General features: G+C 36.2%; 1 protein-coding gene across 4 annotated transcripts in view; it reads left to right on the top strand.

The window, feature by feature from the left end:
- Window positions 1–15,509, top strand: part of LOC120767001 (aminopeptidase N) — a 173,527-nt gene that overhangs the window by 70,544 nt on the left and 87,474 nt on the right. For 2 of the 4 annotated variants that reach the window (XM_040092832.1, XM_040092822.1), the window contains exon 3: window positions 4,688–4,723. The exons of 1 other annotated variant lie outside the window; for it this stretch is intronic. In XM_040092832.1, coding sequence (XP_039948766.1) covers window positions 4,688–4,723 — 36 coding nt within the window. The remainder of the gene's footprint in view (window positions 1–4,687; window positions 4,724–15,509) is intronic. One more of the 4 variants, XM_040092841.1, reaches the window with a different exon arrangement.

Raw genomic sequence — 15,509 nt, forward strand, 5'->3', positions numbered from 1 at the left:
ACATGCATTGAGCACACTAAAGACTAAAGGAAATTGCATTCAAAGAAATTTATTCTTTTGCCACTCGCAAAATTCGTGCATCGCCTTTTGATGTGTTGCAACTTAAGTGGGCGACATAAAGCATACGGCAGCCGTCACTTTGTCCATGGAATGCACATTTTTTTTCTCGATGTTCTTAGATTTTGCATTCGTTTGCTTTACTAGCCCGCCGACGTCGCTCGGCACCACTTCTACCACTGTTCATTATGTCATGATCATGTTTATTGTTGTCTGCGTCATCGCCATTGTTTGTTTGTTTACAAGGCAAAGCCTAACCAAACTGATTACCCATCTGTCCGCCCAAGCAACTTTTCATTCATTGCTGGCGAACGAGCGAACACTCGTTCCACTCTGCGAGCTGTCGCGCCAAAGAAGTACACATATACTTTTACAAACGTGCATACAAATGTATGTATGTATTTGTGTGTAAGTTTTAATGTTCTCTGCATTTATGTTTCGAAAATTACGAAATTTGTGAAATAAAAATGCAATTTTGACTTTGAAATCGCATTGTTGCTCATGCCTGTGACTCGCGTCGCCTCCTTTTAGCTTACATTTGCCTATTTATTTTTAAAGAAGAAACATAAAATTTTAAATCGCTTAACCACACGCATCATCCCGATGTGAATCCCATTGGTACAAGGCGAAAGACAGCAGCTTGCTTTCATCGCGGAAAGTCTACAACATTTGGCACCTGTGTTGCTGGCTCTTGTAGGTCCACATTCAAACAACAATAAATGTACATGACTACATGCATTCTTTCACTTTTACACTATACTAATGCACACATTTGTTGTTGTATTGCAGCAAATTGTTCATAAGTTGTTAAGCTCTTGTATTTCTTGTCAAGCCTGTTGTTGCTAATAAGTAGTTGCTGTTGTTGCGTTGTCGCCGTTTGTTCTTTCGTTGCCATGTCGAAGACAGATGAGCATTTATCCATCATTACACAAGCGGTTGAAGAAAAAAAATATATTTTCTTAATGTGAGCAATATTTATTTTTAAAGTGCACGCAACAAAGACTCACATAATTTTATTGCATTTTTGCGTGATTATTATTTGGTTTATTTTCAAGCTTGTAGTCACTAAATGCAGAGGTGAAGACATCTCTATCCGTTGAGATCTTGAACATTTTTGAATATTATGTTGTTTGAAAGAATAAAGCGAAGAAACGATTTCATTAAGCCTAAAGTGTTAAAAATAAATTCGCCAGAATAAGTTTGTTCTCTACCAAATCTCGCCGGAACTCATTCGTAGTTTCGACTGTCTATTCTCGCTTTAAACTAGACTTAACTAAAAAGAAATATGGATAGAGAAATTGTGGAAAAGTGCTTATCATGCGAAGTTGCATTCAGAAAGGACTGTAGAAGATACCAGGAAAAGTTCTTATAATGCGAAGTTCCACTAGAAAGGACTATAGAAGATACCATATATGAAATTAAGTGCGAAATCTCTACATCAGAAAATCTGTAGATTAAGCAGAAGTACAGTATATATGTACTCGTATCTAGACATAGCCCTTATTGCGAGTATTTGCCAAACATATTTACTATAACAACAGTTAACGAAATTGAAACCCCGAAAAGAAAGGGAAACAACTTTTAACTCCGAGTACTTGGTTCTACAGACCAAATACCTAAAGTTATCTTCTTCTTCTTTACTGACGTAGACACCGCTTACGCGGTTATAGCCGAAAGGACACAACAGCCTCGGATGAGAAATCTTTTCATTTTCGTTGAGGAAGTTTTTTTACGTGGTGGCTCCCAAACCCAGCGCACAACCCTGAATACGGATGGTCTGCCTTCTCACTTTAGCTCGCTTTCAAACGGATGTTCTTTGGCTACCCAGAGGATACTTGGTCTAAGATCGGTAGTCGTGAGCTGCTTCAGCCATATGCAAAATAATCGTTTCTGGCCACTCCTAAGTGAATGACAATCAGAGAATTTTCCTCACTTGCGTGAACCCGCTACCCAAAGTTATTACCTAAAACAAAATCATCTTTATGGCAACATTAATTGGATAATAAGAATTCGATTTGACTTCACAGAAATTTGAAAAAAAAACAAAAACTTTTAAAGATAATGGCTGTTTGTGTTTATTCAATTCCAACAGAAGCTCAATGCGGTGACCCTCACTAATTCATGGAGATTTTTCTAAAATCAATCGGATAAAAAAAATTAATATTGTTAAATAATAGAATGGCGGCCTCAGGAAAAAATTTCCAGCGTTTCGGTAAAAACCCGAACATTATTTGTTTATATAGTTTTCAATCAGGCACTCGTTTTCCATGTATAAATGTTTAAGTTTTATTGAAATCCCGGAGAGGCTTTCCTGCTGTAGAGTCCCAAGTTCAAAGAAAGCAGAATTTTAAGAAAAACGCTTCGAAGCTTTACACAAACGTTCCAAAGTGACCGAGAATGCTTTGCTATTTATCGAATAACTCAAAAAGTATTTGTCGAATTTACTGCAAATTTTCAGAGAATATTTCTATGATCATCAAGATTTTTATACTCTCGCAACAATGTTGCTAACGAGAGTATTATAGTTTTGTTCACATAACGGTTGTTTGCAAGTCCTAAAACTAAAAGAGTCAGATATAGGGTTATATATACCAAAGTGATCAGGGTGACGAGTAGAGTCCGGATGTCTGTCTGTCTGTCCGTCCGTCCGTGCAAGCTGTAACTTGAGTAAAATTGAGATATCATGATGAAACTTGGTACACGTATTCCTGGCTCCATAAGAAGGTTAAGTTCGAAGATGGGCCAAATCGGCCCACTGCCACGCCCACAAAATGGCGAAAACCGAAAACCTATAAAGTGTCATAACTAAGCCATAAATAAAGACATTAAAGTGAAATTTGGCACAAAGGATCGCATTAGGGAGGGGCATATTTGGACGTAATTTTTTGGAAAAGTGGGCGTGGCCCCGCCTCCTACTAAGTTTTTTGTACATATCTCGGAAACTACTACAGCTATGTCAACCAAACTCTATAGAGTCGTTTTCTTCAGGCATTTCCATATACAGTTCAAAAATGGAAGAAATCGGATAATAACCACGCCCACCTCCCATACAAAGGTTATGTTGAAAATCACTAAAAGTGCGTTAACGGACTAACAAAAAACGTCAGAAACACAAAATTTTGCGGAAGAAATTGCAGAAGGAAGCTGCACTCAGGCGTTTTTTAAAAATTGAAAATGGGCGTGGCCTCGCTCACTTATGGACCAAAAACCATATCTCAGGAACTACTCGGCCGATTTCAATGAAATTTGGTATATAATATTTTCTTAACACCCTGATGACGTGTACGAAATATGGGTGAAATCGGTTCACAACCACGCCTTGTTCCAATATAACGCTATTTTGAATTCCATCTGATGCCTTCTCTGTATAATATATACATTAGGAACCAATGATGATAGCGGAATAAAAGTTTACAAAAATACGGTATTTGAAAAATATGTAAATGACGGATAATGAAATCTCGATTATCACTTTATCATGCGAGAGTATAAAATGTTCGGTGACACCCGAACTTAGCCCTTCCTTACTTGTTTTTGTTAATTTTGACTACACCTAACCTCTAAAAGTAATTTGATATTGAATTAATCGATATCTTGAATTTGGAATCGTAAATTGGTAAACGGTTTAACTTTTTTTTCAGTGGTTCGAAACACTCAACACCACATTCATACTCATAGTTCATAGAGCCACTCCAAAATCTTGGGAACAACAACCATCCCATTCATTATATTCTTAGTTAAAAAAAATTACAGCTAAGAAAATCTGAATTATGTTCTATACTTGTAGAAGAAGGAAACTTACTACAGTAGTTTCACTTCTAAGGGTTGAGAATAGTTGGAGTATAGTATGTTCTGCAGAAGACAAGGTTATAGAACATTAAGTATATATGTGAGTTTACGAAAATGAGACGGAATTGCTTTTAGAGTTTGCATTTTTTTTTAAATATACTTAGTTGAAGATATTTTCCATGAGAAAAACAAACTTAGTCTAGTTTTGAGTACCACTTACAGTTATGAGCCGGAATTTCGTAATAAATAAATCTTAATTTTTCTATCATCATAAGTTCCTTGATATTCTTATAGTCCAGTAAATGGAAGAATGAGAACACTAAAAGGCAGGAGGCACAATATTTAGTAGGTTTATCAGATTAGTTAGATCGCAAAGGTGCTGCAATGAAACAGTAATTCTTATCTTCGCATAAAGTTAATTTCCTTTTCTTTCTCAAAACTTCAGTTAACTGTTAGTTACCATTATAATGATTGGAAATTAGCTTTTAACCTTCGGTAACTAATAATATCAGAATCGCATTCAAAATTAAAAAAAAATAATAATCATTCTGACGTTCCTGTAAATCGTGTTTGACAACTGGTTCATTAATCATCCATAGAGACCAATTCAGGATTATTACCGTTTATTATACTTTTGTATTCTCATATATCTTCACCAAATTAAAATTTTATACTAGAATCAATTAATTGCATGCAGTTATGCGTGTGTGTGAATATTTAATTAATAATTATTAGCATGCATTTTACATTAATACTAAATACTAATCCACATAATATTTGCTTACTTTCCATGCCTGTACATTTACTAACATTTGCATTTCTTCATTGCAACTCTGCATAGAAGATTCCGATGCAATAATGGGAGTGGAGAGTCCAGGTAATTAAAATCACCATAACTTTTGTTTGTTATAAGAACACAAACCGATTTTTATTCAAAGGATATGGTATTTTACTACAAATACGATTTGAATTTTTTTTAAGAAATATTTTAAAAAGTCTAAGATCTTCTCATTGGAAGAATTTTTTTTATTTTTATATTTCTCCATTTATTCGTATTTCCATTAGTTTTTGAATATAGCATGAGCCCAAAGGCGGTGTATACTGGAATTCATAGTTCGATTCCTATTAATTTTTTGAAACATACTATCTTCCTTCAATATTTATGAGCAGATATGTATGTTAAGCTCTGGACCATCGATTTCGATTACCAGCATCCCAGAACACTGAAGGTATTTTCTGAACCAAAGGGTCCATAGCTGTTTGTATGGGGAAACTATCTTGACATTCAAAAAAAGGGCATAGGCATAGATAAATAAATGCGAATAGAGAAATAATACGAGAGAAGAAGAAGGAAGAACCAGTAGAGAAACGTATCGATCTCTAATAAAACGAGGTTCTTCAAACTAAAATAGATTAATTCTTAAATCGAATTCTAATACAACTGTTGTGGTGTATAGATTTATATAATTTTCACGTACTTTTGTCAACCGAAATTTCAAAACAGTATAGTTGTTTATCCATATTTCCTTTGCCATGGTCGTCATCAAAAGAGGGGTCTCTAATCCAAGGCTGTTTTTGACTGTTCATTAAGGGCGTTTTTTACGTGGCGGGTCCCAAACTCAGCGCACAACACTGTGTAGGGGATGTTTCGCCTTCTTACTTTAGCTCGCCTTCAAACGTATGTTCTTTGGCTACCCTGAGAGTACTTGGTCAAAGACCGGTGTTCGTATGCTGCTTGAGCCATATCTAAAAGTTTCATTTCTGGCCACTCCCAAGTGAATGGCGATCAGAGAATTTTCCTCTTGAGAGAATAGTTTGAGAATTATTCTAGTTATTTACCATTGAACATATTTTGACAAAGCAATGATTCTTTGCAGGATTCCACAAATGCAAAATCCTTTTTATTAAAAGCAAAAACAAAACAAAACTTAATCACTTTGCGAAACATATTGCAAAAACGATATACACATCTCTTTTTTATATACATTTTTATATAACTTAAGCTTTTTACAATTTTTCCATATCCTAACATCATCCTTCCACGAGTACCCATACAAAAACGCACCTTAAAACTCACTCCTAGCGCTCCCCTCGTAAATTACCCCAGTTGACAGCTATAAAAAGTAATGACCTGTCAAAGGAAACAAGAATCGCTTAATTTTCTTCTGCGGATCGCATGAATTTCATTTGAAGCGTTAAACACTATATTATCTGTCAGTGCCACTCTGCCTGGTGACACAGGCGTTGCCGTAGACGTTGTCTACCATCTCATTGAAAATAAATTTTTTTCTTAGCTCAAATATCAGCATCAACTTACAATAGAAACCACAACAGAAAAAGTCTGGAAAAACACTGTAACTTTTGTATTGTTGCGCACGTGGCATGCCACACTACACCTTCAACGCCCACTTACTGTCTCGGGCAGCGCGCTTTGTTGCGACTACAACTGCTTTCGAATGCAATGAATGCGCTTTGGGCGGTCGATTTTACGCTGTAGTTCACATTTTATCAACGCTCCTCTCGCCCCCGCTGGAGGTGACACAAGTAGGTAAGCCTCCACAAGAACTTCTGAACTGCATTGTTTATAATTCTGTAGTTCTGCTCCTCAATTGTTCTAGAGGCGGAGAGAAGTGTTCGCATAACATCAATATGCTTTTTTTATTATTCTTTTCCAATTCATTTTACTATCTTCTATTTAATGTCTTGATATTTGTGTTTTAGTAAATTTGTCTGTCTGCTGAGTGGTTATTTAAGTTGGGTGGGTTCATTGTATTAATAATGTTGTTTATTTCGTTTTCAAGGGCTTGTTGTAAATTAAACGTTCAATTTATATGCTCTTTATGTGTAGCCAAAGAGTTTATTAAAACTTTATTATATCGGCAGGAAATTGGAAAAAATTTTAAAAGACACAAAAGTTCAATAATTTACATATTTATATACAAGTAGATATGTATTCGATAAATGAGCCTGAGACTATTTTATAAAACCACGCATTATGTAATACACAATTGAAGATTATTCAATTCGAGTGAAGAATTCTCTGCTGTGAGCCAAGGCAATTCAATTAGGCAGAAAGACTTCTCTAGGTTCTCATTTTGTTGCCCTTTATTTTCCACTGAATTAACTTCTGGACCAGTTATGCAAAACTCTTTCGTTTCTATTCTAATGTGTCGAGATGTACTACTTATTAGTGACGATTTTCTATCTCTACGATGAGTTATCGGAACTCTTTTTTGAGAACTTTGGCGCTGGAGTTATTCTCCTGTCGTTGTTGTTGTAGCGGCAGAAAACATTCTTAAAGTAATTACGAGGCATAGTGCCGAGTTGACAGTCCATGGCTGGATAAAAATCCAAGTCCGTTCCGGTTACTTAGACAAGACAGTCGTGGGAACTGGTCTTATACGTTATTCTCTTCGTAAAGGATTGTGTAATCAAATTAAAAATAATAACACTCTAGTTACTTGACCACCTCGAGAATTTCTAGAAAGTTTACTTTTTCCAATACCGAAAAAAAATTCAGTCCTCGGATATTCAGTAGGTAAATATATCGTCGTAAAAGTTGTAAACCAATCCGCATGAATATTCCTTATATAGTCTAACAGTATTGCAAGGAATGTGATTAGTGAACTAGTCGATATGTTGGTGACTTCTCCAAGTCTAAAAATTTGTGAGAAAATTGCTAGGTTCGACAAGTGGAAAACGTTTTGTGAAGTTCCAAATGACAAAAGAGTACTCGGAAATTGTAATTTAAATTTCCCTGGTAAATGATATTAAAAAAAATTTATTTTGCTAAGTTGGTAGGACTGTCCTTAATTACTATGCCAAATATGAGCGTGATCTGTCAAACAAGTTTGTTTACAACAGCTGCTTTAGTCGGTACAACTCAGTAATGCGTTCCAATTTTAACAATGCTTAAAAATATCGAAGTAAGAATTTGTCCAAAATTTTGTATTTCTAACCAAATTTCGTGAGCGGAATCGTTGCGAATGTTGGAAAAGGCTTACGGTGATCCAGTTTTATTAAAAAACACAAGTTACGAGTGGTACAATGTCTTTCTGTGCGACCTTCGATCTCTTCCACTGATGGAAATATTAAAAGAAAGTAAAGGATATGGTACTTGAAAATCATCATACGACATTTCTAACGAGTCCGTTCGAATGATTTTAGTGGATAATTTGGGTATGAAAAGCGTCATTGCCCGACTCATCCCGATTAAGCTGATTTTTTTTTTCAAAAAGAGTACCGTAAATAGGTAGCACACTCATTGAGACATGGGTTTATGAGTTTGACAAGCAAACAAGTCAAAAATCATCGGAATGGAATCCGTTTTCAGTCGATTGAAGAGATAAAACAAAGGAAGAAGCTAAAGGCCATCCCAAGAAGTGCTTATGGAAAGTGCTTCGAGGACTAGAAAAATCATTGGCATAAGTGCATTATATCTGGTGGGGACTACTTTGAAATCGGCAAAATAAATATTGATAAATAACTAAATATTCTGCGTTTTATTTACAATTTCCAGGTACTTTTTGTCACAATATATAATGGATACTTTAATTATAAACAATATTTGAATTCGTTATTGCACAAAAAATTTGATTTTTTTCAAGCATTATCATATACCAGTCGCTGTGCTGGCTGTTAAGGATAAGAATAATTATTCAAAATAATCTAAAAATTTAAGAAGAATTCAAGAGCCTAAAGAATTGAATATGTCCTTATTCGAAAAATTTACAGAGAAAATAAAAGAACAAGAAAATTTATTGAAACATTCAGATATATACAAACATTTGACATTTTATCAATAATCTCATAAAATTTAATAGCATCAGCTGTTCAGTGACGTCACTTTAGCAAGACTTGGGTGTGCTCATTACATCTATCGTGCTCACTCAATCACCTAACTCGTATTAATATTCCGACAGTGGTGGCGTTAGCCGTTTACCTCTAACCTCTAATCATTCATAGCAATTCATTTAACTTTTTATAATGACAATAAAAAGCTGTGAACACCCGCAGCAGATATTAACAATTGAAGCTGTAACGTATTTATTAACATTGCATTGTAATTATATTATTAACCACAAGCAATTACATTGTCATTTAATAATAAAACCATTAATACAGACACTTTCCTAAACCAACTTTATTAGTGATTGTTTAAGGGAAAATTATTTTAGAGGCGATAAACTCGGGATAAAATTTTTATTGCAAATAATTACGTGTTAATAAGTATTTGCATTAATTAATTAATTAAACATTGCGTTCAATAATAATAGTCAAACTTGTGACGTCATTAAAGAAAGATACAAATGTAGTAAAATACTGATATTTTTGGAATCAAACATTGTTTGAAATGTAAGAAGTCAGAATTTTACTAGAGAATTTCTATCAACTACTTTAAATAATGGATGTTTCTTAGACATATTTCAAGAAGAAATATGTAAAATGCATACAATTTAATGTTATGGCTAAGCATTATTTATTATAAAGATAAGGGTTTGCCATTATGTTTCAAAAACGATTGAGGCCAAGTGACTCCCACAGCTGGCTCGAATAAATTCCAGCCGAGAGGCTCAATTTTCCACCACTTTTTGCAGCAATTGGCGCCGTATGTAAGCAATAATGCGCCTATTATTCCATCCCAAGGTTTCAACCATCTCGGATTTATTCGCGTAGACAAGCGACACAAAAAATAGTCAAGCGGTGTTAAATCGCACGATATTGGACGTCATATCATAGGCCCACAATGTAAAATAATCTTCTCACCAAAATTTCTTTCGATAAATTGATCTAGCGTCGTCTTGTTAGAACCAAAGAATATCCATATCAACATTCTCTCCATGAAATGGCAAACTATTAAGTGACAGCTGTCAAAACTACTAATTTCATAAAGAACTATATTGAAAACTACACGTCTAAACAAACACACGTTACTTCCAAAAGCGAAGATTGCCCTAAAGCACTTGCCACTAATTCTAAATAATAATAAAAGTTGCTGTTATACCGTAGTCTCCGATAAATTGAGATGGTTATAAGGTCAGTTTGTACAAAAAACCGGAGTCGGAATATACCGAAGCAAGATTTATACATTTCAGCTATTATGTAAATTGAGATCTAACGGGTGATCAAAGTAGAGGTACTTTTTTCAATAGCCGTTTTTTGACAGATCACGCGTGAGTCGTGTCAAGCTGTCATTTTAGTTTTGTTGAACATTGTTTGGCATTTCATGATGGATGGACTTACGCCTGAACGTTTACAACGTTCATCTTATGATCAACAAAATCGGCCTACTGAGTGTACTATTCGCAATACCATCGCCCATCTTGAGACCCAGCATTCTTTATTGGATAATATTCGACCGAATAGATCACGTCTAGCACGCAGTGAAGAAAATATAGCAGCCGTAGTTGAGAGTGTACACGAACACGCTGGAGAGTCGATTCGGCGCCGTTTGTAAAAACTCGGACTGACGTTTGAACGACTTGAAGCATTTCGCGTCGAGATCTTAGATTGAAAGCGTACAAAATAGAGCTTGTGAAAGAACTGAAGTCGCTCAACCTTCCCAAGCGACATCGTTTCACTCTCTGGGCTCTTGAAAAGTTCCAAGACGATCCGACGTTTTCGAGTCAAATTTCACGTTTTGGGTCGGTCCATTGGCCACCAAGATCGTGTGATGTCATCGGGGATATGAAAAGTCTAAAGTATACGCGGACAGTCCCGCTTCAATTCAGGCCCTGGAGTAAAACGCCACTCATGTCATTCGCCATTCACCAGTGGAGACGCTCAAAGGAGTCATCGAAATTCGAATTCAATGGATGGCCCATCTGAGACGTAGCCGCGCCAACATTTGAAAGAGATAATCTTCAAAAAATAAATGCCAAAGAATGTTCCTTCCAATAATAATAAACATCTCCATTAAATTAAACAGAACTTTTAAGTATTTTCTTAAACAATGTGAGACCCATTATATTATAACCATGGGACAATTTTATTTATGGTTCCCATATGCCCCACTAACACTCGACGGGTTAAAAATAAATAAATATTCACTCAAAATGCAATTGTATGCCAGTAAATTATTAATAAACGGGGTTGCAGGTACTTATTTGCCACTAAATTTACTCAAGTGCTTACTTAAGTATTTATCCATAGACTTGTTTATTTGCTTACTCATTGCATTGGCCAACGAATTGTGACTTTCGTTATTTTTGTGCCTCTCTCATTCCTTGCCAGAAATTACGACTATGACAGTTGACAGCGGTTTTTGGGTCACCGGCACAGTGTGCGCCAAATATACGTGTACCAATGTGTGTCTTCTTCGTTGTATGCACTTTTGCGGCAACAGAACTAACGAAGAAATGATGTCATGTTCACGGTGAATTTGCATCTAAAATGCACTGAAGCAGAGTCAAGTGAACGAGGATGAGCTGCGAAAAAAGAAAAACGCGCACATGCATACAGACATATGTATGTATGTATGTATGAAGTACTGAACTTTGCTATTGACAGCGGCCATTGCTATGCAAACGAATGTTCCTATAAGTCTCAAATCCAGACATACATACATACATACATATTTGTAAATATGTAATAACTGTATGTTTGTGGTATACATATGTCGGGCAATAAATTGAAAATGTGCCGTCGACAATTGTAGTTCACGGCTTAAGTAGCTTAAAATCACTTTGAATTCAGTTGATTGTTATTCCCAGCTGCCTGTGTGCCCTTCTCGGAGTTTGCGCATTGAACTTATTTCGGTGATATTTTTTTATTGCAACTATTTTTGTTGGTGGCGTTGTATTTCTGTCACATTTTAATTAATGGTTTTTTGGTCGGCATTTTTGGCAAGTCTCAATTGTGGCAATTCCGTGTGATGTTGCCCTGTTGCAGCTCTCCGGTGGAGCGCATTGCAGACGGCTGATGTCATCGCCGACAAAGTTCATACGATATTTTTGCGAGACGCGTCAGTCTGTGGCGCTGTTTTTATGCTGTCTTTCAAGGATGCCCCTTTTTCGATGTGCTTATGGCTTTGTTGTGAAACTTCACACACATACATATGTATCTATGGATGTATGTAGTGTATATTTTCATATGGATCACGTTTCGGTTGAAAGTCACGCAGGAAGCGCTGTTGTTGTGTTTTCGACTTTTAAGCTTCTTAATAAACTTATATTTCATAAGGAGTCTACTTTTTAGATGGAGACGTCTGTATGTATGCTTATTTGTTGGAAACCAGTTTCTTGTGAATGTGTACATACTATGTCTTCATGTAAACGAAGTGAGAAATCACTTAAGACTCTGAATAAAGAGAATTTTTTCCACTCCTGTGGTAAGCTGCTCGTGGAAGTTCAGCACAGTGAATGTGAAAACCGTTTTTTTTAGCAAAAAATATCTTTGAAACTTTACTGTATCAAAAAACTGTATTACTGTACCAGAAAATGGGGCATTGTAAACGACATCTGCAGTCAGTGCAAAAAGGACAAAAATTTGGACTTTTTTTTGTGTGAAAGAGATTAAATTTTGCCATGCTTTCCTTCGACCATATTCTACAAAGAAGCTGATGCACGCTCCTTATCAGTTCTTCGCCGCCGTATTTGAATAGCTCGGCCGGTAATCCACCGCTCCCCGCCTCATTGTTGTTCTTCAGACGGGTAATTGCTATTCGAACTACTTCATGATCGGGCAATGGAGCATCCGCTCACCGTCAACGATTTAGGGATCGGGCTCACTATCTCCTGGTGTTATGCTTTCACTGCCATTCAGCAGGTTGTAGAACTGTCTCTCCATAATATCAGTATGCTCTGGGCATCAGTCACTGGAACACCTCTGGGAGGTTCTATAAGAATAAGCTGCGGTTTTGAAACCTTCGCCGTATCTTTTCGCAGAATTTCCGAGCGTTACCACTAACGGCAAACTTGTCAAGCTCTTCGTACTAACGCGTTTCGACCTCTCTCTTTTTTTCTCTGCAGATGTGTCTCGCTTCCCTCTTAAACTCTCGGTATCTATCACATCCCATACGTGTTGTGGTCGATTGTAACGTTGCGAGGTAGGTAGTCTGTTTCCTCTCTACTGCAACATAGCACTCCTCATCGTAACAGCTGTTATTTTGCCTTTGCCGAAAACCAATGGTTTCGTTTGCAGCTGTAAGCAAGGAGCTTGAAAAGTCGTCACAAAGTTCCCTTATACCGATTTGCTGATGAGTGCTCTTAGAATACAGATTGCTCAAACATTTTCCGGAACGGCTGCTGGATACCTATCAATTACGTAAACTCAATGCTCTCGGAAACTTTAGATATAACTTCTCAAACTTCTTGGTATAGCAGCTGGCGAGTGTGAGTACAAAAACATGACATCGATCTATCGTCTGTGTATTGAAAACAAAATTGAGACGAACTCAGGACTAAGAATGATGTTTGGCGTATTAAGCTGTATGACTTTTGTGACAATAAGGACATAGTACAGAGCATTTAGGGGTTATTATTATCAGAAAGAACTCGGGTTGCAGAAACTTCTGAACAAATACCAGCGTACTAGAGATCTAAATATCCTCTAGTGATTTGGATTTCAGTAGAAATATCATATGGACTCTTGTATTATCACTGTTGGGTGTTTTCTAAGTTCATCCTGGCATTGCGGTGGGGTCCTACAGCATTAAGAAGTTGCTCCGCAAGGAAGAGAGATTGAGGAGAGAACGGCACTGGCAGCAGGCAACATGTAGCCACTGGGCCAAGTTACTATTGGGAGGTTGCAGCCCAACAAGGTTTAGAGATATGATCAACCTCTCCCGAGATAAATTGCGTCTCCTTGTCGCGTTCGATACTGGCAACTGCAGGCTCAGGAAATAATTACCAAACATGGGTATAGGCTTTTGCGCAAAATGTCGCTTCTGCTTCAGGGAATCGGAAACTCCAGAAAACCTGATTCTAGATTGAAAATTATTTCATATATCTTTTAACTGCCATTTTTGTTTTAATCCACCCATTTCGCCATATCATAAAGCCTATACAACTATTGTCAATCAATTAAATTTTGCAAAATTATAAGCTGCTTCCAAATCAACAAAGAAATTGCACTCATTCAAACATACATACATATGTACACTTAAGTATGCTTTCATAAGCTCTGGAGCACTCTCACTTTAATCTCTACTGACACTTGAATAGACAGTTGAAAAACACTCATGCAAAGCAACCACATGTGGCTGCACACCACTTATCACATATGCAAATGCGATACATTTTCATCTGCAAGTGTGATTTAAAAGGATCACACACATTTGCCTACAAGTTCCAGAAGAGTTTACTACCCGTGTTGCCCCAACGATATTCATCTCCATTCAAAGCCGCTTAGCTTGCTGCCTTTCCTCCACCTTTTTACGGTGGAACTGTGCAGCGTGTTCAAAGTCCACTTAACCTTAAACTGGTGGCACTATATAAATTGCAAAACTGATATTCGATACTGACGGTTAGAGGTAGGGACAAAACAATTGACAGCCAGACAGACAGCGTGCGGAATAGGAGAAGTAAAAATAGAATAAGATTGACATTAATGCGAATGAGGCTGTTGGACATTGAGACCGCACCGCACCGTGTGCGGACAGCTGATGGATTGATGTCTTGTTAGCTAGTCAGCTGATGGCGTGCCAAACGACATAAGTGACACGTTGTTTGGACGAAAATAAAAAAATAATGTGGAAAATAGCACTATTAACAATATACATATTTCATTTGTAGAATATATGTAAATACATTAAAGGTTTAGAGTACTCTAAGTTAATATTTAAAGAAAATGTATTTCTGTGTTTGTATTGTTTTTGTTTTTGATAAATGGAGCATATATATTTTGTGTTAAATTCTACTAAAGACACAACAACTGTGATTGGAGAGTAATCAGATAATCAGTGATCTATATTTGTATTCTTATTAACCATACCAACCACTGGTCGCTTCAAACTACAAATTATAACTTTAAATCACGAAAATTGTCTAGCTTTTAGACGCTATAATCTGAATAATTCCCAAAAATTAGTAAAATATTTCATTAAAATTATTACAGTTCCCTTAAGACTTATATTTAACGGTTATATGGGTTAATCTGAATAAAACCAAGCAGTGAAACTACCATTCTGCTATAGAAACTAAGTTTTCTTGCCGCTCTCAGAGAAACCCTCGTCCCCATTTGGCAAAAAAACTGGGAGAGTTGATTTTCACAATATTCTCTTAAGGTCAATTTTTCACCAATCAAATCATGTGTTTTCCCGAAATATCGTTTTCAATTTTTCACAGTTCTTCTATATAGACGACTTCGTGATTGATCGAAAAATTTTTTCGTTTACAGCCAATCTTTCAAGGCAATTTGTGAGAAAAGTTAGACATAAAATTATATTTAGAGTACTCACAACCCATCGTAAATTGTAAAATTTTAAATGTTTACACTTGTTTAAAAAAATTGTTGTTGCATTTCATACAAAAATGAGTTTACACAATTACAATTCTCAATGCTATGTTTTCGAATCATTATAACTCATAACTTTATGAGACTTCTGAAAACCCTAACTGTTTTATTTGCAACTTTGTCAAAAAATATTTTTTATTTTTTCAAATATTTCGATTTATCCCGACTTATACTTATGTATCTACTAGCTGACGAAATTTGATTTTTTG

Source organism: Bactrocera tryoni, chromosome 1 (genome assembly GCF_016617805.1).
Source record: "Bactrocera tryoni isolate S06 chromosome 1, CSIRO_BtryS06_freeze2, whole genome shotgun sequence".
NCBI classification, from domain to species: domain Eukaryota; kingdom Metazoa; phylum Arthropoda; class Insecta; order Diptera; family Tephritidae; genus Bactrocera; species Bactrocera tryoni.